Source organism: Psittacula echo, assembly GCF_963264785.1.
Source record: "Psittacula echo genome assembly, chromosome: 8".
NCBI classification, from domain to species: Eukaryota; Metazoa; Chordata; class Aves; order Psittaciformes; family Psittacidae; genus Psittacula; species Psittacula echo.
In genome coordinates, this window is record NC_137744.1 from 6448995 (window position 1) to 6475195 (window position 26201).

Sequence of the window (26201 nt, forward strand, 5' to 3'; positions counted from 1 at the left end):
CCAGAAATCCTATAGACATTGCAAAGGCTTACACAGAAACTGGATTAATTTCCAGGCCCAAGTCCATGCAGTTGCACAGAGTCAGAACTCCTGTGGGGCAGTGCCTGTGTTTAATTGTTTAAGCAAATTCTGGATCATAAGCATTTTCACAAAGGATCTGTGTGTCCTTTGAATGTTTATCTGCACTTCCAGCATTTTGTAACCTTATGTCCATGCTTTTATGAGCTTAATAGTTGGGGGTTTTTTTGGGGGGGTTTTGGTGGGGTTTTTTTTTAACTCTTTTTATAAACCAGACTGAAAAAGAAGAGAGTCTTACCTCACACATTGCCCAGAACACACTCTCTGTTGGTAGTTTCATGGCAGTTTTTGCCATGCAGAATTTGCATTGAGAAGCACACATTTTAGGTTCCATTCCAAGTTCTGATGACTGTGTTAGTATCCTGATCTCTGCAGGCATTTGTTTACTTCCAGAAACATACTGGAATTTTTCCTCTCTCTTCCCATTCCTTCACTGACTATGCCCATCATACATGTCAGTCTAGTTGCTTCCTCTTTTCTTTATTTAGCCACTAAATTTTCAGTGGCAAATACTGAAACACCCTCCATATATTTTCTATTTCGTTTTAAAATAACATTAAAGATTGTAAAACACTTTTTCTTCTGAATTGTAGTGCTGGATAAGGTAATACCATTTACATCTGATGTGTACTGCATGATCAGCCTGAATAAGATGTCTGGAAAGCAAAGCATGTTTCAAACAGCCAATTTCACAAACTTGAAATAAACTCCTGTACTGAGAAAGTATTAGGCTGTGAGAAGCACTATTAGCTCTGACAGAAAGAGAACATGCATACGGGTGTTTTTATGAAATAGAATAGAATAACTTCAGCATTGTGATTTGAGAAAATTCCCTTCCTTGGCTTTTTGTTTTTTAATTCTTTGTGTTATTTCTAGTGTCATTTGTAGCATAACGAAGGACACTGGGTTGTTTTTATATTTACAAATGTTTTCTTACTGCTTAGAGAAAGATAGGTTTCCCTTTCTTTGCACTGCATGGTAATCTTCCTTATGGAAGTTTTAGTGTCAAATAATCAAAAACAGGCTAAGGGAACAAAGTGTTTTGTATGAGGTGATGGGTATGGAGACTTCTTGGGATGGGAGCAGGGAGGAGTTTTGGAGGTTTGGGGCTTTTTTCTCTTCTCCTATTCTTGGATGATCGGGGATTGTCAGTAGTGGAAGATTTCTTTTTATTAGAGCTAGTATTATTTCAGACTAAACTTTTTCTTAATGTTCTGACCTCGATGTGCTGTATGTGTACATGCAACTTTAATCTTCTTTGAGGAGATTAATGATTACCCTTAAGCAGGAAATTCTAACCAGGAAGGCTGTTGGGCTTTTATTGTTTGATTTTGTATTTTCTGACGTCTGAGAAATGTTTTGCTTCTCAAATCCAGTAGCACTATTATTCCTCTTCATTCCCCCCCCCCCCCGTTGTTGTCTCTTGTGTCTGAGCTTCCTGCTGCTGATAGAAACAGTGTAACCTGTCACCCTTTAATTGAGAGATACACTACTTCTATCCACAGCCTTGTTAACTTTTCTGCAGAGGGAACTTTTCCAGTTTCATTTAATGATTTAAGGGAAGCAAAGATTGTGGGAATAAACATTTTTATAAGACCAGCTGTGTATCACTGGAAAATAACCCCAAAACCAAAGAGACAAACAAACCCTTTCTTTAAACCCTTTCTTTATTAAGGGTTATTCATCTATCTAATGTACAGTTAGTCTTTCAAATAGTACTTCTCTTTCTGTGGAATTTGTAATTTAAGGTGATGGAAACCAATCTTTCCATTTGTACAAGAAAACAACTGCAAGAGAATGCAAGAAGAAAAAGTAGAATATGAAGGCAGCTTTTTTTGTGGAAATACTCATGTCTGTCTGACTGTTAGTTCACATTATTTTTTAAAGGCTTAGAGAAACTTAAGCGTCCATCATACTTGACATAAAAAGGTTGTCAAAGCTTACCTTTTTTGCTGTTTATGGGTTTCTATTTAGGTAAGATTTAGTAAAAGGAACATAAGAAACAAGAATAAACTCTCTTTTGAGTTAGATGAATGTATTTTAAAGACTTAAGGGGAAAAAAAAGAAGTTAAAATGTCTGGTTAAGTTGGGGGGGCAGGAAGTTCAAGAAGGACCGAAAAGCTAAAACAAACCAAATCCTGCTTATGTAGAAGAAGAAGAAAAAATGCTACTGTATAGCAGGAAAGAAAGTAGAGGCATTTAGTATAAATGTGGGCAAAGGACTGCAGCATATGAGGTAGATCAAAAAAAGATTTCAAGAAAGGCGTGAAATTTAAGTGAAAACTCTTCCAGGCACCTTCTTAAAGCTACCTTGTCAGTTTGTTTATACATATATATATATATATATATGTATGTATGTACGTATATATCTGGCTATCTTGTCAGTTGTTTATATGCCTTTGTCCAAATTTGATACTTAAAACAAGGTTAAAGAACCATTCTACATTTGGGGCAAAAGATCAAGGGGTGTAACTGTTCCCTGGTAGTTTCTAGCATTACAGACCTGAATCTTGGCTATTGATGTTTCATTGTGTTATAAAAGTTGAGCCTGCACTCCTGTCCTTCTAAAAGTGCTGTTGAAGACACATAGACCACTATACTGTAGTTTTAAACCCCTGAATTTTTCACGCACATGTATTTTGTCGTATTTCATCAAAAAGCAGTACGAAAACACGAACTCTCTGAAAATAGGTCATTGTTACCCAGAAAGCAATAATGGCCTACACGGAAGTGTTGGAATTATGAGCCAGAAATGCTTATACCAAAAGAGTTTAGTCTTATTGTGAAATTCAAAGCTCTTCAAACATTATCTGGAATATCTATGAATTAACCTGGGTATAGTTGTTGACACATAAAATTACACTGCTGTCATTTGCAGATGTCTGCAAGAAATTTTCAAGAAAATTCTGCTTACAACTAGAAATACCATTTTCTGGGGAATAGTCTCTTCAAAATGGAATTTTAAATGGCTGGTTTCTTCCCATATGTTTTCAAAGGTCAGATTTTAATTAAAAGCTTTCAAGACACTCTCATTAGAAGCCAGTGACAGAGTTACTTGGGAACAGTCAGATTCCTGATATAACAGCCTGTGAAACATTTCTGTGTCCTGTGGCACATCTCATATATCAGCATAATTCTTTGGAGTTTCACATTTAGCATATCACATATTAAAGAGCAACTATTTATTTCTAACCCAGTAACTTGAAGTGACAAAATATTCTTTGGATATCACTATTAAAGCAGATGAGTTCTATCCGTTCTGTCTGCATAGTGATTCCAGGGCTGGATGTGTGTAGGAAAAAAACTTGTAGTAAGTCTGGGGTTTGGCGCTGAACACAGAAGGGGAGATCAGAGCTAATGGAAAGGCTGGGGGGGATATAAACTTATTTGAGAGGGATAGCCATTCATGTTGAAGAGGAAGGACCAGAAGAAAGAGGGAGGTGGAAAACAACCAGAAAAAAAAGCCACTTCCCACTGAAAGTTTCCCATCCAGAGCCTAGGATGGATTCCAGGATTCGGAAGTTCCCTCATTTATGTGCTTTTTGTCTGTGAAACCCCCTGACAAAACATTCTTCTTATTTAGTCCTAGCTGATGGTTCTGCTCTTTTGCTTTGACAGCTTATATGGCTGAAATTTATAAAACAGTTAGCAAGCAGTTTGTGTAAAGAGTGATTTGAGAATAATCGGCTTACAAGAGTATAGCTTCATTTCCACCACATTTATTTTGTAAATAGACATTAACAGGATCACAATAGCAAATAGGTGGATCCTCTTTTAATAAATTAGTTTACAGGTTAATTAAAGATTATGCTTATGCTATAAAATACATTATTACAGAAGAATATAGTTCTTGAATATGCTGAATCAGTATAACTGCTCTAAGTCACAGATAAATAGAAAGTAACTGTAAATAAAATAACTCTAACAGTTCCAGAAGCAGTCACAGTTGTCACAACGGGATCTACTCAGCTATTCATATCTGTGCTTGGGGAAAATAAGCTTGCTGCTTCTGTTCTTCAGCTGTGGTATTCAATCAGTATTTGCCTGGCAATTACATTATCTGACAGAAAAAATAATCAAAATATATTTCCTTTTTTTTTAGTCTTATTAACCATTAAAAATGCTTATATCAGTGGAAACAGAATGAAACAATGATGAGCAAAGAGATAGCAAATAGCCCATTAAATTGAAAGAAAGTTCCAGCTTTTCTGCCTAATTCAGACTGTGAATACTTTTTCAGGGTTCACAGAATTAACACCTCTTTAAATGACTACATTTTGCAGGTTTGGACATTTCTTATAAAACAGAGTATATAATTTTTAAACTGAAGTTTGATGAAAATGACCCACTTTTAAAGGCTACTTTGTGTATGTATTTGAGCAATTTTAACTTTTGAGAGGTTCTGCTAACCTGTGCCAGTATTGCTTGAAATACACCTGGAGATTCGAGTCTTTCTCTTTACAAATGCTGGTTTTGAGAAGAAAAATGAGGATGGGGTTGCGGATGAAACACATGAATCACTAAAATAGGGTTGACACAGATTGTCCTTTAGAAATAATATTTTTCTTAGTGTGAGTCTTTTCATGTTGAAGGATAAATTGTCCTTTAAAAATCATCCTACAACAGAAAGCAATTGCAAGCTGGATTAAACTGTGGACAATGTTACACACCACATTATCTGTTGTAAAAGGACAGGCAAGTGCTGACAGCCAGCATATCAAGGACAGGGGGAACTAGGGAAAAATGTTTACAGGATTGGAAGGAGTGATTTAAAGAAGGGAACATAATCTGGCTTCTAGAACAGATGACAGACTAAATAAAGCTCTTTCAGACTTGGTGTATGTTGGCTTATTGTCCGGCTGAAGACCAGTAACGAGTGGTGTTTCTCAGGAATCGGTGTTGGGATCAGTCTTGTTCGACATTTTTGTCAGTGACATGGACAGTGGGATTGAGTGCGCCCCCAGCAAGTTTGCCGATGACACCAAGCTGTGTGGTTCGGTTGATATGCCGGAGGGAAGGGATGCCATCCAGAGGGACCTCGACACGCTTGTGAGGTGGGCTGATGCCAACCTGATGAAGTTTAACCATGCCAAGTGCAAGGTCGTACACCTGGGTCGGAGCAATCCCAGGCACAGCTACAGGTTGGGCAGAGAAGAGATTCAGAGCAGCCCTGCAGAGAAGGACTTGGGAGTGTTGGTCGATGAGAAAATGAACATGAGCCGGCTTCAGTGTGCGCTCGCAGCCCAGAAAGCCAACTGTATCCTGAGCTGCATCAAGAGGAGAGTGACCAGCAGGTCGAAGGAGGTGATCCTGCCCCTCTGCTCTCATGAGACCTCACTTGGAGCATTGTGTGCAGTTCTGGTGTCCTCAACATAAAAAGGACATGGAACTGTTGGAACAAGTCCAGAGGAGGCCACAAGGATGATCAGGGGACTGGAGCACCTCCCGTATGAAGACAGGCTGAGAAAGTTGGGGCTGTTCAGCCTGGAGAAGAGAAACTGCGTGGAGATCTCATAGCAGCCTTCCAGTATCTGAAGGGGGCCTGTAAGGATGCTGGGGAGGGACTTTTCATCAGGGACTGTAGTGACAAGACAAGGGGTAACTGGTTCAAACTTAAACAGGGGAAGTTTAGACTGGATATAAGGAAGAAATTCTTTACTGAGAGGGTGGTGAGGCACTGGAATGGGTTGCCCAGGGAGGTTGTGAATGCTCCATCCCTGGCAGTGTTCAAGTCCAGGTTGGACAGAGCCTTGGGTAACCTGGTTTAGTGTGAGGTGTCCCTGCCCATGTCAGGAGGGTTGGAACTGGATGATCTTAAGGTCCTTTCCAACCCAAACCGTTCTATGATTCTATGTTTTTTAGAGGGTTCTTTCTAAGAGTACTTTCAATCTTGTCTTGAGTATTATATGCAAAACCTTCTCCCAATTTGAAAAATAGTTTTGAGCTATTATTTGTATAATATAGGTATGTAAAATGTATATATGTAAAATACAATATAAAATACCTTGCATTCTGAACTATATTTAAAAACCCCAAATATAACATTTTTAATATTTTTAGATAGAATGTAATCTTTCCTGGGTTTGGGTAACACAGATATGTCAAGGAGATACAGTTCTACTTTAACAGTCAACAAGAATCTAGCTCTTTTCATTATTTTTCTTTTGGGAAAACAAGGATGAAAGCTCCACCTAGGATAATTTGAAGGCTATGAGTCATTCACTAAAGTTGTTTATTTTTATATAGTTTGTTCTTAAAGTTTAACAGCTAAGATGAAAGAGCAATAGCAAAATGTAGGGTAATTCTTAGTGATTAGTCAGTATTTATGTCTCTCAGATGGCATATGTTAAGAGATAAAATTATAATTTGATTTTCCAAAAATAGACATAGCTTAACAGGCGGCTCAGAACTTTATGAAGAATTATGTGATGAATTCTAGTTAAAAATTTAGCACTATGTTCTGTTTTGGTCTTAAAAATCTTAGTCTGTTGGTTTAAGTGAGGAACGAATCTTGTCAAAACAAGTAGGGTGTTAAAATTGTGATATTAAATTTGATATTAAAAGTGTGGTTGGAAATGTGTTACTGAAGTTTACTATGTGTTAAAATAAGACTTCTGTGATGGCTGCAGCAGTGTTGTGTAACATTCCGGCTAAAAAGTCACTATGGAAATCCAGCGTTACACATACTAGATGGATTTAAATGTTTAGATTTTTTAATGGAGATTCAGTGTCCCATTCTCAATGAGAACCTTCAGGGGTTTTTGTGATCTAGTGCTCCTGTTTGTCTTTTAGTTGGCAAAGAGAATAAGATGTTTGTCAGTAACAGCTGAAGGTAGTACAGAGCCAGCAGAATAGCAAACTGATAAATTTAATCCAACTGTATAGAAGGAAATACTGGAAGACTCCCCAGAAACTTCTTTTTTCCAACTAATCACATTTTATGAATGTGATTTCAAGACTTTCAAGGTCTAATTTGGATACCCTTATTTTTTACAAAAAGCTCATAAAGCAGTCTCATTTATGAGAACAAGTAGTCATGGTGAGTAAAATCTAAAATGGAGTTTTCTATGCAGCAGAGTTAAGCAACCTGATGAGTTTTAGCCAGTTCTAGTTTTGAACTTTTAAGATTTAAATAACATGAGAACTTGCTGAAATGGAACTAGCTTGCCTTAAGGTAGAAGTCACATTTTCTCATGACAAAAAAAAAATCAAAACAGATCCAGCTAAAGCAGGTTACTCAGGGCCTCATCCAGTCAAGTTTTTATTATCTCACAGTTGGAGATTCCACATCCTTCCAATCTGTTCCAGTGGTTTATCATCCTCACAGTAAAATTAAAACAAAACTAAAACAACTTCTTCTTTAATTGAGTTCCAACTTGTCCCTTGCTTCTCATCTTCCCACTGTGCACTCTGAAGAAGAGTTTGGCTGTATCTTCTCTTTACCCTTCCAGTTTAGGCACTTGTAGAGAGCAGCATGATCTTACTGTTATAGTATTTTACCTTTTTTGAGGTGGGGGGTGGGGGCAGTGGTGGAGGGAAGATTGATGGGGTTGGGGGGTGTTTGTGTAAACAGCTACCCTGAAGATCTTCATTAGTGTTCAGGAATCTTGAAATCGATTAGCCTGAACAAAATGTTTTTTCTTATTGCTGGGGGCTCTAAACTTCCAGTTTGACAGCACAAGGTGATGCAGAATTATTGAAAGAATAATAAATCAACAGTACAGTGTACCAATTAGATTAATTAGATTTCAAAATTTGATGGATAACCATACTAGGGAGAGATGTGAAGCTGTGACCTTATTCTTGAGAGGCAAGCATACAAGGAATTGAGTCTCACTGACATTTAAGGTTCTCTTTGTGTGTGTGTGTGTGGGTCTATATAGCCAGATAGATACCTACTTCAGTTGTCTCTCTTTATCTTGTTCATTGCCTCCTTCAAGCAGAATTATTGCTGGACTAATTGCAAAGCTCTTGTTAGTTCACCAAGTTCATTTTTCTCCATAAATTGGCAATATGACCCTGGCTCATGCGTTTTCTGAGTTAGACTGTGGTTTCATTTTTATTGAATCAGTAACTCTCTGAAGATGGGGCATTTAAGTTTAAAGGCAATTCCTGTTTGTGTTTTCAGGTTTTGATACTACTTTTATGTCTCTTGTAATGAAAAGAGGTCATGTTAAATATTTCAAATGCTGAATAGGCACAAGCTTTTATACTGATGCTCAGTGTTGAGTTCTGTCAAAAAAACTCCCGCTTGGAGTTTGAAAAAGTATTAAGTAAGAAAACTGTGCCGTTTATAATGGGTCTTGATATGTATTTGTTAAACTTAAATTCGCAAATGTTAATTGACCACGGTTCCTTCCAGTCTGTTCAAATGTTGTGGTCCTTAAACTGGAATAAATATACTGTTTTAATTATAATGCAAACATCAATTGTTTGTTTACTGCAAATATTAATTACCTCTCTTGCTCTTTTTTCCAGGGAATGTATATCAAATCAACATATGATGGGCTACATGTAATCACAGGAACAACTGAAAACGTAAGCTTAAAGACTCTTATCATACATACAAGTATTTTCTGTATATATGCAGTGAATTTTGTAATATGAAATCTTGCTTTAAATTAAGCCACTTTTATTAATACTTTTTATCTTTGCTGTACATCCATCATATTGCCTTTTTAAAAACTTGGGACCCTTGAAAATAGACATGGAAAAATATCTGTGGTGAAGTGACTAATAACTAACAATATAAAATGAAAATCTTGAACTTCTGTTTTAAATGGCTTTTCAGAGACTCCTTTCTAATAGTGTTCATGGTGATGCTCTCTCTGGCACAAAACTGTTGTCCTGTATGTTAAGTAAATTTTTCTAATGGAAGAGCATCACCACTAGTCTCAAATAATACTTGTATATCAGAGTTGCTGATGAGTGAAGCTGTCCTCTGAGCAGCCTTTAATATGTGCAGTCAGCTTACTTTATGCAGCAAGTAAACGTTGTCATACAATAATGAATACATGTTTGCTAAGAGTTCTTTGTGGTTTTTTTTCTCAGAATAAACAGTAATTTTATTGTGTGATTTTTCTTTTTAATTACCAAATTAATTTAGAAAGAATGTTAGAGTAATCGGACTTTTGGAGATGATGCCTTTCCTGGAACTGAGTCATAGAAAATGAGTAGCTTCTATATGTATAAGTGATTCGATAAAATAGATTGTAAAATAATAAATTTTAAAACAGTTACATTATCATCAGCTTGGGTGGATGAAAAATACAGGTAATGGAGAAAGATAATGAAAGATACTGTATTTGATATCAGGCAAGTTATAGAATAATCTTTGGTAAACCAGCGAGTTTTCCAAGCTGGCAGTAATTACTGACAGAACTATCTCTAAGAAGGCAGAAATTGTGGAAAGAAGCAAACAGGCTTTGATACATGAGTGGAATGAGATGGATGAGAAAAACAATGCTGCGAAAAACATTAGTTGACAACACTGTTGTGTGAACATGTATGAAAAAGTTCTTTTATGAAAATAAACATTCATTATTCAGTGTCAGAAAGAATTGTATTAGGATAACTTAAGCACTATTGTATTTTCATATTTTCCATCATCTGTAGTAGAAATACAGAAGAGACCAAGAAAAATGTAATAATTAACATTTTCATTGTAGTCCCAGAAGTGTTAGCCAAAGCACACAGAAATGCTGCCGCGCATGAATCAGTATGACTGATCATAGGAAACTAAACAGTGTGACAAGAATAACAAAGTAGCTTCTAAATATCTTTCTTGTTACTTAACTTGAAATTCATAATTAGAAATTAAAATAAAAATCAAATCTGCTTCAAGTGCTGCAATCTAATTACTATCACAGACTTCATAATAGGACCGATCCCTTCTGGTTTTGATACAGTCCTTTAGTCACACTCTTTTCATTCAGTCTTGGATCTGTTAAACAACACATTGCTGGATAAATGACAAGGTTTGATTTTATAAAGTGAATATTGAAATTATGTAATGCTGACACTCAGGGAATATAAAATTAGCACTATGCAGCTAGCCAAAGCTGTAAATACTTGCTGTGGTACACTGGCACATATGGGTAAGCCTCAAATGCAATATTTCGTTCTACATGATTTATATATATTGGGTAGTATTGCAGCACACAGTTTTTGTCACTTGGCTTTCAGACAGTGAGAATCCATGGAAAGGCTGATGATTTGTGTGTCACAATTTGTGAAGACAGGTCTAATGCAAATTAAACTTCCAATTTGTTTGCTTGTTTATATTAATGTCATTGGCAGCAGTTAGAACTCTTAAAATAACTCTATGTGTACCTTGGGTCCTGAAACTTATGAATGATCCATCTTGATTATGTTGAAGCAGCTTATGTTCATAGATTGGATTACTCGTGCTCTAATTAATACGCTTTTTTACTGTAATTCTAATTCATTTGAGAAATATAATGCAGTTGTAGGGAAAATATTTATATACTTGTAATTGAAATTCACAGGAGGAATTACTACATTGCCAGTCACTATAATTTTTATTTTGAGTAAACTTTAGATGTCAAAACTTTTTGATAAGACACCCCCATAAGAAGTTGCTTTTTTGTTTTTGCTAAAAGTATAATCACACATGAGGTAAAGCAGCTTCAAAGGCATTTAATTTCTGGTGTTTCAGCAAATTGATTTTTCATTCCTTTTGAAGGGATAATTGACCTCAGAGCCAGCGTTTACTTTTAATTTTCATAGGTAACAAGTAGCTCATCCTCATCAAAGTCAGGAAAGCAGCTAAAAAGAGAAAGAACCAGGCCTCTGCTTTTCCAGCAAACATCAACTGAAGTTAAATATTCTAAATGGTGGTACTTCAGTTTCCTGCTTACATTTCATTCACTGCTTAAAGCAATCAAGTTTGCTTTTACATTGAATGCCAGAAATATCTTTCTGTTACATGTCTAGTCCTGTGCAAAACAGTAGTCTGCCAAAATTCTGCAAGCTTCCACTGAAAGGAGAAAGTGACACTGGAGCCAGTTAGCTCTTTACACCATCCCATAAAATACATATGTAAAATACCTTTTAATTTAATGCAGAAAGACTCAGATGGCTGGAATTGAGATGTGGGTGCCATGACCATGTAGTTTAGCTCAAGGGCTGGACTCCCCAAAGCAGGAGATATAAGAAGCCCTCATGAAAAATCAAGTAAAGATCGAGCAGGTGAGGGGTTGGAACATGGCTTGTGTTGGGGAGGCTGGACAGAGCGTGGTTAGGAACGATAAGCAACCAGTATGCTGAAGGTGAAAGCTGGGCTTGGAATCACTATGTCAAATATTGGCTATTTGCCCTGTTGGCTTGTTTTTTCTTACTGATTGAATAATTAATGATGTTTCCTACCACTCTCCAGCAGCTGTGTAGGCTGCAGAATCTATTGATTAGTCAGCAGGTGCTGACGATGGGAGAGATTTGACATCCTCATAGATGAGTCTCTTTGGCATTTTATTCAGATGTAATTGCAGTCATTTTTTTCCCAGTGGCGATTTAGGGGTTTTTAATATTGTTTCCTCTTGTCTTGTTCCTTTTATTTGTTTATCTTATGTTTTTAATCTCCATCCACAAAAGGGATGGAAATGATAGGTGGAAATGATGGGTGGAATTTTTGGTTGATGAAGGCTGTCCAGCTGGAGAGCTCTTGCCTGTTTCCTGGAAGTCTTTATCGGTACACAGTGAGCTCATGTATGAGCTTCTACAAAACACTTTGAGTTCAGATAAATCTTTTCTTCCTCTGCATTTGACACCTGGCTCTTGTGCTGTTAGCAATTTATATATATAGGCTGTCTCTAAAAGAGATCCAGAAACTGAACTAAGTTTTGGTAGTGTAATTTGTTTTCTGTGAGGAAATTCTTCAGCAGTATTAGAGTCACTCCACTTTCTGTAGCTGCAAGTGGCTCTTTTCTTGCCTTTGTTAGGAGTTCATTTACTTAGGGAACTTTAACTGTCAATCCAAGAGTATTTTGCTTTCAATGTTTCTGCGTTGTTTGGGATGGGACAGTCTGCCCTCTCCTCTCTCTGACTCTGTATCTAACAAGTAGAGTAAATATTCAAGCTTGTTTAAGTCTCCTAGCTGATCTACTTACTAGCTAACTTCCACAGTGATTTACTTCTCAAGGTGATGTCTCAGCTCTTCATAGAATCATAGAATAGTTAGGGTTGGAAAGGACCTTGAGATCATCCAGTTCCAACCCTCCTGACATGGGCAGGGACAACTCACACTAAACCATGGCACCCAAGGCTCTGTCCAACCTGGCCTTGAACACCGCCAAGGATGGAGCATTCACAACCTCCCTGGGCAACCCATTCCAGTGCCTCACCACCCTCTCAGTAAAGAATTTCTTCCTTAGATCCAATCTAAACTTCCCCTGTTTAAGTTTGAACCCGTTACCCCTTGTCCTGTCACTGCAGTCCCTGATGAAAAGTCCCTCCCCAGCATCCTTACAGGCCCCCTTCAGATACTGGAAGGCTGCTATGAGATCTCCACGCAGTTTCTCTTCTCCAGGCTGAACAGCCCCAACTTTCTCAGCCTGTCTCCATACGGGAGGTGCTCCAGTCCCCTGATCGTCCTCGTGGCCTCCTCTGGACTTGTTCCAACAGTTCCATGTCCTTTTTATGTTGAGGACACCAGAACTGCACACAATACTGCAAGTGAGGTCTCACGAGAGCAGAGTAGAAGGGCAATTATTTTTCTTCGATTATTTCTTGTTATTTTCTCTTAAATTTCAAGTTCTGTCGGTAGCACGCTCTTGTAGGCTAGTGTCCAATGCAAGTAAGTTGCCTTGAATTCTCAAATCTATCCTCCTGAGTATGACTGCTGATCTCCTGCATGCCTTACAGATTTGTCTGAAAGATACTTGTACTCCCCACAGAGAGGTAAAGAAGCTAGAATAATTCAACCAGTCAAAAAGGCTGTTCATCACCCATGGAAGTGGGATTTTAGATTACTTCATCAAATTGCCATCTGTAACCAGTAAAAACATAGTTACTTATAAATATGGGTAATTATTGCTATTTGATAGCACAGCTTTTTTGCCTCCATCGACATTCTTTAATTCCTGCTCTTCCCTTCCCTCTCCATGCTCCCCATGTAAAGTCAATTGTTGTCTCTTGTCCTTAGTCTCCTGCTGACCAGTGTAAGAAGATCCATGCTGGTGATGAAGTGATTCAGGTCAACCATCAAACTGTGGTAAGTGTTTTGGAAATTCTGTTCTGCAGCCTTTGCCCATTCCCACTGCTAAAAAGGTCATAATTCTTCTTAGGAGGTAACTTTGCTAACTATATTATTATTCGTGTCTCTTAAAATATCATAACCAATATTTATGCTTAACAAGAAAAGGCACAAATTGAGTCAATAACCAGCCCAGCAGGATTAAGCCAAATTTTGATTTTGCACAGCTGCTGTTCAACATCATACTATTTATATAAGGAGATCTCAGAATATTTCATTGAAACTCTTAGACTTCATTACAGATGTGCCAGCTATTTTAACTTCTCTTAAACAGAATTTTAGATTCTCTTAAATACAGAATTTGGATTAAAAATGCAGAACTGCTGGAACAGACATATATTCCGAATCTGCTGGGGAAAAAACCATAAAGACTATGGAAGTGTTGATAGAAATTTTTTCAAGATTTTGCTTTTGTGCATTCTTGTTTACTGATTTATTTTTAGGCAGATGAACAGTTAGCAAAACTATTAATCTGTTTAAAATCACACAAATGTGTACGACAAGTATATGCTGAGCCTCAGGTTGCTGTACATGGTTTGCCTATATTTAAATGTGCCTACCATTGCATTTCTTTCACAGCTGTGTGCTGTATTGTGTACTGTATGCACACAAAACTATATTTCATTTTATATGGAAATACAGGAATATGTTTCTGCAGCATCCATAGAATTTTATTCTGACTTAAAACACATGACTTCACTGAAGAATTAATAATTTCATTTTGAGATTAAATCATTTGTAGTTGAACCCTAATAGCCCATCAGAGCCTCATCCAGGGTTGCATGATTTTTTTACTTCCTATTTTGTGATGACATAAACTGCGCCTTATAAGTCATGTTAGTTACAAGTCTGATCATTACTGAAGGGAATGCAGTCACATTTTGTCCCAGTATTATCTTATGTCATGAGGACTGTCCTTTTTAAAAAAATAAAATTGTATGTTGCAGAAGAATGGAAGCATTGTTGATGGGACTACAGGTGAAAGGAACACTCGTATTTATTACTTATTAGGCATGAGTAGCATTGTGACAATGATAACTTCCTAAAGTGCTTACAATATGGACATTTAACTTTGTCTTGCTGAACCTCATCCCCAAACGCAGCAGCAGCAAAATTAAGAAATCTCCTTCTGTCTGTCATTTGTGGGAGGTGGAAATATGAAAGTCTAAACGATTAAAATCTTATGATTAGAGAGCAAATATTTTCTCTTTAAAAGAAATATAACTTATTCATTTACATTTAAAATATTCATGCAATGGGCAGCTCTTAACTATATTAGAGATGTTCTACGAGTTGTCATAGTTACAAGTTGAAATATGCGTTAGACTGGCTTTCTCCATCAAACATACTCTTCAAGTAACAGGCCTGATTTAATCTTTACTCCCAGAAGTGAGATCCCCTTATTCAACTACTCAAGAATTGGCTTTCTGGATATGAACTCTTTCCACGTGTGTTGTTACAACAGGCCCAAGGTGCATGATACTTGTAATCCTTTTCCAACGGAGGGCATGGTGTCAACAGCTGAGCCAAGTGGCATAAAATACCTCTTTCTGAAAAAAAAAACCCTACTATTAGTTATTCATCCTGAAGTTTGTAACAAGCAAAGGGATAAACAGCAAGCTCTTTCTTTCAGAAATTTATTCTTGTTTGAAATGGCTGGGAAAATCTCACTCTTGTCTTCACTGTGACTTTGGAAAGTCAGACAGTAATAGCGTTTGCATGTTGTGATGATCAATATCATGCTTATAATTACCATTATTTCCATTAGTGCACTAGAATAGTTCAAAGGCAACAGCTCATTAAGTTTCCATGTACTTAATATTTTAATACTAGCAAGACCATATCATGAGGTGTAACCCACTGCTTTCATTTTCCCTTCAACTTGTTCTGAAGCTGAAAGAAGTGGAGTGTTTATTTCTCTGCTGTATAATCCTGTTGAATTAATTTCATATGAAGCTTTTAGCATTGCCCTGTGAAGGGACAATTTTTTACATTTAGTATCCCAAATACTTCTTGGGTTGTAACAAAAATTTTCAAGATAGTTAAAGTATGATTTACAATATATATATCTGATGAAATCCATGGTCTCCAGTCTCTTAGTATTCCACAGAGACTCTACTTGAAGCATTAAAAACCTAGGTGACAAAAATATAGGTCTTAATGTTGTTTCTTATTCCTACTTTTACCTGTTTATTGGTAAGGGAGAATCCATGCTTTCATAAAATTTATACACAGGTTAAACTATACAATGTAAAGATGCAGAAATACACTTTCTGCAGATACCTGTATGCTTCAGAGACTGCATCCAACAGATTTTGTCTTTGTTGTTCTATCAGAGGCATTTTCTTAAGATTGAAGTTTCTGTAGCTCTTTGGTAGTTCATCAAATACAAATCCCATTCAACACAATGTGTTTTGAAAGAATATGTTCTGAAGGTGATTAGACATAGTCATTTAGTATTGCCACTGGTGAAAATACTTTACTGATAAGAGAAAGTATGCATTTCTTTAATAGATTCCAGTCCTATAACTTAATACTGGCATTATTTAATCTGATTTTACTGAACTAGCCCAAAGTATTTTCTAGATTAATTCATATTTGCTCATTTAATGATATCATTTGAACTTTAAAACTTCAATTGATGTTCTTACAACCTGTAATAAATTGTCACCATAGTTAATTATTCTCATTGCTGGGGAAAAAAAAAAAAAAGTCATTTTAATTGTAGTCTACATTTGTCTGGCACAAGCTTCTAGTGTGCATTTTTATCCATTAGATTGGAGAGTGGGTTTCTCATTTAGGTATTTTCAGGATGCAATCAAGTTACCTCTTCACACTTTTTTGGTAAGCTAGATAATTTGAGCACTTCTAGTTTGTCATCCTAATGCATGATCTTCCTCAACAACCTCTTTAAATTCCCAACTTTGCATATTTAGCACAGAGTTACAGAGCTCTCCAATGAAAGCATTCATTCATGGTTAGGGTGGTACTCCTGTGCTAATAGTACCAGTGAGTACATTAATATAGCCATTACAAACTAGCTGTTTATTCTTTCTTAAAGGTTTGTGTTCATTTTTTATTTATACATGGGCAAAAATGAAACTGAGACCACTTTTACTTGGTTTTTTTTCCTTTAAAACCAAAACTTGTAATTTCAGTTTGAGTCTTTCCATCAGGAAACCCATTTTAACAAAAGAATCTGTGAGAGGTTGAAGCTTTTGAACAGGTTTGAGAAGATGTAGACTTGGAAATAGCTGTACTATTCCTGCATTCGAGTGGAGTCAACACAGGTAACAGCATTTCTAATCCTGGAAGCGCTTCTCTGGGGCTGCATGGCTATAGCAGAGGATTAAGTGTGCTGACAGTGTCAGTCCCATTGAATTGCTGGATGTGTGGAGTTAAGCATTTTGGGATTTATGTGACAAGAACAATTTAGCTGTATGTTTTCCAAATTATTACCTCCAATTAATATAATCATGGAATCATAGAACCATAGAATAGTTAGGGTTGGAAAGGACCTTAAGATCATTTAGTTCCAACTCCCCTGCCATGGGCAGGGACACCTCACACTAAACCATGTTACTCAAGGCTCTGTCCAACCTGGCCTTGAACACTGCCAGGGATGGAGCAGTCACAACTTCCACTTTATATAAAGCATTATCTGTATTGAGTAAGAAATATCAGATAGCCAGGAGGTAGCTATATTCATACTTTTTTTTTTTTCTGAAACCATGTATATTAACAAATATATTAAAAATATTAACAAACTAAGAACATTTGTTTTACTTTTCAAATAACTTTTCAATGTAGTTGAGAGTTAGAAAAAAATAAGGGAAAGAGTTCAGAATGTAACAAAGGAAAGCAGCTTATGAATTATACAATGCAACAATTGCAAGAGTTAGAAATAAAAGACTTAAAATGTGGAATCTGGTCTGACCAAGGAACACTCTGTATTACAATTAAAAAGATCAAAGAAAAAAATAATAGTACTTTAAGCAAGAAATTAATTAAATTGCTCGATTCACCACTGGCTGTTAAGATCGTTTAATCATGATCCAATTTCCTTATTTGCTTTTCTGCTTCTTGCTCTTGCTTATTAGATTTTAATAAAACAGCATAAGAAACTTTAAAAATAAGTTATACATTCCAAATTACTGCCATACTAACTCTTTATTTTCTCCCTACAGTAACAACAGGCAGTAGTTCTGCCTTTGGTAGATTTTTACTTTCTCTCTTATAAAATTACACAGAAGTGCTGAAGATGCCACTGTACATTTCTTTGTTTGCAAAATAAATAATGACACTTTAGGTTCTGTGGATGCTGTGTTTTCTGCTGCTAAGCTGAAATACTGAATTTCATGGGTTTTTTTAAGATAAATTCATACACGGGACATAACTCTTTATTCAGAGAACTGGGACTGTAATGCAGTTAAAATAGGTTAAAGTTAAAGCTAAAATAGTCACTAGCCAAGAAACACTTGTTTCAATTTTCCATAACATGGATAGTGTTGAACATAGAACAAAGAGAAGAAAACCAGTCATAACAAATATATAGGCGTATGCATACTCATGATGGAAGCAAAGTTGGATAATTTAATGCAAAATCATCTATATCTCAGTTTATTGAAGATACTGAAACTTCCTATTGCAAGTCCCTAAGCACAGATTTTTTAATGAATAGTCTGCTTTAGGATAATATTGTATGCGGGGGAAATTTAATAAGGCAAAACTAGCTAGTCAATACTTCACAAGATTTTTAGGTAGCTTGGAGAGGAAAGGATAACTAAAGACATGAAGGAAAATGCATGTGAAGTGAAATGCAGCATCAGTATATGAAAATTAAATAGTGCTAATGTTCCACCTTTGACAGTTTTTCAGACATAAGAAATATTGCAGATCCAAATAAGTATTGATCTTAACTGTCTGACCATCTGTAAAAACTCTGGTCTACTTCTGTGTAGAAAGGTGTTTGATAACCTGGGCAAAAGTGACTTGAATTTTTCTTTTTTCTTTTTTTTTTTTTTTTTAAAGATTATAATTTGAAGGTCATTTAATAGGACAGGGAGCAATAATAATGGTTTTAGTAATGCCTGTTGAAAGCTCGATGTTACTCAGGAGCAACTGGCAAGACTCCAGAAGTCAGAATGTAGTAATTAATCCCAAATCAGCTGAGCGCCATAGAGGTGATGTGACTGAAAATGGTAAGATGAACTTGAAATTAATCAGGAAGAGGTTTCCAGGAGAAACAGTTTTAATGCCATTGTCTTGACAATGGTAATATCTTGTCTGAAATACTGTGTGATGTTCAGGTCATTTATAGTCATTAAAAGTGTGAAGTTAAATATGAACATTAAAAAAATTAATGGGTAAAAAGGAAAATGTACCCTCTGTCTCATATGAAAATAATTTTTTTAAGGATTTCAGTTCAGTTAACCCAGCAGCAAAGTCTGAGACAGAATTCCTCTTTCTCTGCAGACAGAGGCTATAAAGACCAGAAAGAGAACTCGCTCTTTCAGGTATAAACCAATCTTGTGCCACAACAAGTGGTCATACAAATACCTGTAAATCTGTAAATTCAAAGAGGGCTGCCAAGGATTGTGATGTAATCATTTCCATCAGTTCTTCTGTTATAGTTGCCTGCAGCTATGCAGAAGCATAAACAAATGGATGTAGTAGCCTAGAAGGGCTTTTCTGGTTCTAACACCTTTGCTTCGCTGTGTAACATGTTTCTTATGTTATCTTAAAATAGCTGCGTTTATTTTTTAACTAATGGACTTGCAATTTCATACTTGATAAGGTTACTCTTTGGAATTACGCATGCTATGGTTTCAGTACTTAAGGGGAGCTTATAAGAAAGATGGAGACAAACTACATAGCAGTGCCCATTTTGATAGGACAAGGAGCAATGGTTTTTAATTAGAAGATGGGAGATTCATACTGGATATAAGGAAAAATTTTTTATGATGAGGGTGTTGAGGCACTGGCACAGAGAGGTGGTGGATGTCCATCTATGGAAACATTCAATGCCAGGCTGGATGGGGCTCTGAGCAACCTGATCCAGTTGAAGATGTCTCTGCATATTGGAGGGGAGTTGGACCACATGACCTTTAAAGGTCCCCTCCAACCCAAACTGTTCCATGATTCTAAATACATGATCAGTAGACTAATACCCTTTCATATTGCTCACTGTCAAATTACATACTTTAAGTGTGTCAGGAGCCCTGGCACAGTGAAATAATTTCAGTACTAATTTATTTGCATTAAGGTATCTATTGAATTAATAGCCTCGGTATATGTTTGCTGAATTGTAAATTTGAGTCTTACTGAGAGCTCATTTTAGATGGAAGTAAACCTCTAAATGTAGTGCAGGTCACACCATATGTCTTTCAGCATGCTGTGTGTTGTGAAATACAAGTAGGAAAAGGAATGACAAAATATGTCATAAGAATTCCAACTTCTTCCCCCAAAAGATGTTGTTCTGTTTCCAAACGGATTGTCACCTGTTACTTATTCTCAGGTTTCTGCCTTTTAAAAAGGCTTAGTAATGCATGACTTCCAGTAGCAGATACTGCATCTTCTTGTAATCTTGCAGTATTTCTCCATTAGTTAATGAAAACTACTATGCAAAACAATTGAAGGACATTTGGGTTTCCATCATCAGATATTGTTTGCAACAGCGAGGATATTAAGGAGTGAATCAAGTACAGGTGTTAATAATGAGCTTCCCATTCAGTGACAGAAAGTAGTCTTCTGATCTTCTTGCGCATTTTTGTCTAATAATAATTTCTGATTTCCATGTTAATCAAGCCAATTCCCTAATGAGGCAAAAGTGAACTGTAAACTTAAAATCAGAAAGGATAGTCTATTTCCTTAACAAAAAGTTGAGTTTACACAAGCCTTTTCTTTCTTTTTTTTTAATGTAAATATGAAGAGAGGTCGTACTCTTGGGGTTCAAGTAAGTATCCAGATGGCTTTGGTTATGTATTTGAAGAGCCTTGAGGGGAAACATCTGTGCTGGTTCGTGTAAGGGTTACTGCACTCAAAGCAGAATTACTTGTTTTCAGGTGGTGTGCAATATAGTATGTTGTAAATTTTTAGAAATAATTCTGTACAATTGATTTCCAGATTAAATGCTTAACAAGGGATCTTAAGGCATGTCAAGGATAAGAGGGTTATGAGGGGCAGTCAACATGGCTTTACCAAGGGGAAGTCATGCTTGACCAACCTCCTAGCCTTTTATGAGGAAATAACATTGTGGATGGATGATGGCAGAGCGGTGGATGTGGTCTACCTTGACTTCAGCAAAGCATTTGACACAGTCTCCCACAGCATCCTCATAGCTAAATTGAGGAAGTGTGGCCTGGATGATCAGGTAGTGAGGTGGACTGCGAACTGGCTGAAGGAGAGAAGCCAGAGAGTTGTAGTTTATGGGGCGGAGTCCAGTTGGAGGCCTGTATCTAGTGGAGTGCCTCAAGGGTCAGTATTGGGACCAGTATTATTTAATATATTCATCAATGATTTAGATGAGGGAATTGAGTGTACTGTCAGCAAGTTTGCTGATGACACTAAGCTGGGAGGAGTGGCTGACACGCCAGAAGGCTGTGCTGCCATCCAGCGAGACCTGGACAGGCTGGAGAGTTGGGCAGGGAGAAACTTGATGAAATATAACAAGGGAAAGTGTAGAGTCCTGCATCTGGGCAGGAACAACCCCAGGTTCCAGTATAGGTTGGGGAACGACCTGTTAGAGAGCAGTGTAGGGGAGAGGGACCTGGGGGTCCTAGTGGACAGCAGGATGACCATGAGCCAACACTGTGCCCTTGTGGCCAAGAAGGCCAATGGCATCCTGGGGTGTATTAGAAGGGGGGTGGTCAGTAGGTCAAGAGAGGTCCTCCTTCCCCTCTACTCGGCCCTGGTGAGACCGCATCTGGAATATTGTGTCCAGTTCTGGGCCCCTCAGCTCAAGAAGGACAGGGACCTGCTGGAGAGAGTCCAGCGCAGGACGACAAAGATGATTAAGGGAGTGGAGCATCTCCCTTATGAGGAAAGGCTGAGGGAGCTGGGTCTCTATAGTTTGGAGAAGAGGAGACTGCGGGGGGACCTTATTAGTGTATATAAATATATAAAGGGGGAGTGTCATGAGGATGGAGCCAGGCTCTTCTCAATGGCAAACAATGATAGGACAAGGGGTAATGGGTATAAACTGGAACACAAGAGGTTCCACTTAAACTTGAGAAGAAACTTCTTCTCAGTGAGGGTGACAGAATACTGGAACAGGCTGCCCAGGAAGGTTGTGGAGTCTCCTTCTCTGGAGACATTCAAAACCCGCCTGGACACATTCCTGTGTAATCTTATCTAGGTGTTCCTGCTCTGGCAGGGGGATTGGATTAGATGATCTTTTGAGGTCCCTTCCAATCTCTAACATACTGTGATACTGTGATACTGTGGAGGTCTTAAATTCCTGTTTAGTTATAGCTCTGGATCCTAGGTAACATTAAAGCTGGTATATGATACAGTGAGTAGAATATGCACAAGTTTCACAAGCAAGGTGTAACACACCTTGCTTCTGTGAGGTGCAGTCTGTATTTTTGTATTTCTTATGACTTTTTCATTCTCGACAGCCCTGATAGATGCTTGTGGTTTGATAAGGCAGTGAAGGAACTGTGGAACAGCGCTTCTGCTTTATTCCCAAAATTTTCAGAGAAAGGAATATAGGTATTTTATCCACTATGCACTCCTAGTTCCATTATTTGAGCTGTGTTTTCTACATTTGTACCATAAGAAGTATATAATGTGTATGGAAGAAATTGGTGTGGAGGTGATTGTGGTGGTTTTGACTACTGGAGTCCTTTGATAAGCACCAACATGTTCAAGAGTCCAGCTTGTTTTTCAGTTCCTTCTAATAGACAAAGATATCACTCGCTTAAAGCCTGTGAAGTCAGCCACAAACTCACCAGTTTGTGTTTTCTTCGGTCTTTTGTGTGTGTCTGTAGCATTAAGGATTTTTTTGTATTACTTTGGTTTTTATACCCATCCTCATTGAGTCATCACTGGCCAGGTAGCATTTATCTTAAAAGAGGAGGAAAGATGCTTGCCTAGCATGAACAGGGTTTGGGTTTATAAAAATGCCTAAATCCCTAGTGCTGGTAGCATGCATTCCAAATCCAATCCATCCGTATCTACATGAGAAGGAACAAAGTCACTATATGGAGACTCTGGAGAACTAGGAAAAAAACTAGTTAATTGTCAGTTAATGAAAGTTAGTTATATTTTTCTAAGCATATTAATTATGCAGTCCCAGCTACAAAATTATCAGGTTTAGGTATGCAAAATTACTACAGCATTGTGGACATTTAAATCATTACAATTTTATGGTGAAGAAATTTAGCACTGTAGGGAATAATATTTTTGGAACTATTATTTTTTTAAGTTACTATATTTTACAGTTTCCACTAATTCTCTAGCTTGTGCCATCAGTGAGAAAACTAACAAATCCTTTAACTCAGAGAGTAGTACATATTTTTTTCCCTGGAGTCCTTCTTTCCACACTGAGGATGTACAAACCAACAAAAAATATTGGTAAGAGCAATTCTAAGTATAAACCACCAAAATCTTAAGCTTCTGCCTGGCTCTTACCATTTCGTGAATTGTGTTGCATTCTTCGGGGTTTCTTTCATATTCATTAATCTAAATTAACAAAACAAAGATGAAGTTAAAAATCAGTTGTTTTAAGCTATTAAGTATCTACAAACTCTGTGTGTATCACTGTAGTAGCAATTCTTATTGGTGGCATCTGACTGTATTTTGTACGTTGAGTTATGAAGTAACACTGCAGTAGGCATGTGGCTTTCCACATTCTAGGTGTTGTAGATTATAAAAAGATCAGAACAAGTGCAATGTGTTTCAGTATGCAAATATGTTTAGCAGAGAACAGTGCACCACGACTACAGCTTTACTGTGCTGTGCAAATAGGACATAATAATCTTCTGAATTTGTTGTTTTTAATGTAATGGGTATCATAATTGCTCTGATTTAATTTATTCAGGAAAATACAGAAGGTATCACATTAGTCTTTTTCCTTCATTAGTCTAATTTTAATGTTAACTTTTATTACTGAGTGAAATATCTTAACCCATATTGTAGAATTGGATTAACTGAATGTGCATGCTAAAAATCTTACAGGAGCAAAAAGCCCTTTTGCTGAATATATCTTAGAGTAGCTAGAAGCCAGTAATTGCTATTAGAAACTGATTCTTTAAGAATAAATGTCAAAATCTGTCTCAAGGAGTAGTTTTAAAGCAGGAGTTTTAATTCACTGTAATGACTTCTATTTTTTTGAAGATATTTTTAGTAATACAATTTATAATAACATGTCCAAACTCCTAAGAGCATTTTATCATCGCCTAGTAGTAATGACTGCAGTCTGTTCTCTAATAGATCTTGGTATTTAATGCTTTTGTCATTAAGGTTCTTATTGGAATAATTTATCATTAACTTAATTATTTATCATTCTTTTCTAAAAGAAGCTCATGGAACTCTGAAGATTTCCGCATTCTTACAATTACATCAAAAACCTACATCAATCTTACAAAAATCAAAAATAGTTCATTTTTAATTCTATAATTGAGTAAGATAGATAGATAGAGAGATATAGCCTCTGCCACTTTATAAACAAAGCACAAACTAAAAGAGTTTGTTTGGAATGCAAACTGACAAGTTGGCTGTGGCCTGCTTGTAATTACAACCATTTTCTGGTTTCCTGTGGCCAGCGCGTTTTTAGAAAGTTTTCAATCGAAGAGCAACATTAAAAATAGTATACTAAAAAAAAAAACCCTAATAAAATCCTTTGTAGAATTACAGCATATACTGCAGTTCTTTCTGAGTCAGATGTTCCTGCTGGGGAACTTGACTTTGGCCCACTGTGGAGACAGGGTAGAACCTTATAGTTTATATCTTAGCTTCTCTTCAGCCCTTATAAGAGGATTTTAATTTAAATCTCTTCAAGGTTACCTTTATTATTTTCCCTCCACCCTTGTGTGTAATTAGATATTATCTTCCTCTAAGATAAGTCATTACAAACTATCCCTGTTACGGCATGGTGATACATGCTGACTTCTCTGATTCTGAGCACCTAAATCTTTTTCTTTATATTTTTTATCTTCCCTTGTTTTTTGATAGCAGTGTGAATACACACTTAGGCCAGGAGGGGAAGTCTGATTAAAATGTTATAGTGAAGTTACACACACAGGTCAAACGTAGCTAAAAAGCCTAGCAAATACAACCGCACTTAATGCTTGCATAGTACAACAGCAATACAACAGCAGTACAGTTACTGCTCTTGTATTCCCTAAGGTTTTCATTCTTAAATGTTCACTCTCAGGCTGCTTCAGTTTGGCCTCAAGTAAGGCTGTGTTTGCAGAAGTGCTGTACGAACCCAGCATTCCAATTCCTATTTGTTACAGGTCTGCTTGACACTAGGCTTAAGACTTGTGATAGTTATAACATTTATGACAGGTCTTTACTGTGGTCATTTATTACTACTGTAAAAATCTGCCATGTTTGGAACAGAAAATGGAGGTAAGAGTTTAATACAGGCACTTTTAGAGGTGCTGGGGCTCAGCTTTTATATGAAAGAGATTGGCTTTTGAAAAAAATCTCCTGTGCATACTGCTCTGTTTAGCAGAACTGTGCGTAGAGAACACCAGTCTTCAAATTAACACCTGACTCAAGTAATGCTTGACAAAGGATGCAATATTTAAAAGGGTAAGTGAAGAGTCTATCCTGCACCTATTCATTTTCCTTCCTGGCAAATCTGGAAATCATGTGTGAACTGGAGAAGATGTGAATAAGTAAAGCTAGGAATATTCTCCAAAACCTCCCTTTAAACATGTATGCCTTGCTGTTTCCCAGAGCTGAATGTGAACCAGTAACCTAATTGTCACTTGCAAGTGGTTACACTTTCCAACAATTCCTTTCTAGGTAGGCTTGTTCTTGTAATTTGAGTTGCTTCAGCAAGATCCTTTGTGTACTGCCTGACAATAACAGAATGAGAGTAAATGGAGGCAATAGTTTAGCCCTGGGCACCCAGAGCTAAGGTTAGGTGTGAGTAACTAAGAATCTGCTTTAGACATCATATAATTTTCCAGATGCCAGTGGAAGAGAGACTAATTTCAAGCTTTTTGATGTAATTCTGGTCATCTAGATCAGGTCATAAGTATATTGACCAAAACTACAAGCTTTAGAAGTGAATGTTAGCAAATCCTACAAGCGTTGCAATGAATTTGTCTATCATTACTAATTTGGGTGTTGCAAAGGACTTTTTTTTCTTTTAGACTGTGATATTAAAGAAACTTCCTGTTACTCAGGAAATTGTGTAAATGAGCTTTAATGATAGTTCCCTGTGGAGAGCTAAGCAATAGGATTTTCTCATTTTATTCATAGCGAACAAGCTAATACATCAGTTGCACATAGGAAGGGCAAAAGGACTCCTGAATGGAGCCAAATTTATTCTCTTTTTTAAACTAGTACAATTGCAGTAAATTAAGTGCCGTAACATGGCAGATTGGCTGAGGTTTGGAAAAATGTGATTTTTTTCTCAATCTCACTTTCAGTTCTGAATTTACATCTCTGACTGGTTTGATACCCTTTTTGTTGTTGTTTTCTGGTTCTCGTGTGCCTGGGGAAATACAGATAGAAATTCAGCAGCACTTAAATGTGTAAGAAAGTACTTTTATCATTAATATCTTTATGTACTGTCATTTATATTATTCAGTTTTAAAATCTAATCAACCGTTCAGGATAACATATTGTGAACATTCATTTTTCAAAAACCCATAAAAATACATTTTCTGCT

General features: G+C 36.8%; 1 protein-coding gene across 1 annotated transcript in view; it reads left to right on the top strand.

Annotated features, from left to right (window-relative positions):
* LOC308224578 (connector enhancer of kinase suppressor of ras 2-like) overlaps positions 1 to 26201 on the top strand; it is a gene marked incomplete at both ends in the record, with an annotated part of 189371 nt that overhangs the window by 101782 nt on the left and 61388 nt on the right. Inside the window, 2 exons of the mRNA XM_080624676.1 lie at positions 8557 to 8616; positions 13241 to 13309. Coding sequence (XP_080480802.1) covers positions 8557 to 8616; positions 13241 to 13309 — 129 coding nt within the window. The remainder of the gene's footprint in view (positions 1 to 8556; positions 8617 to 13240; positions 13310 to 26201) is intronic.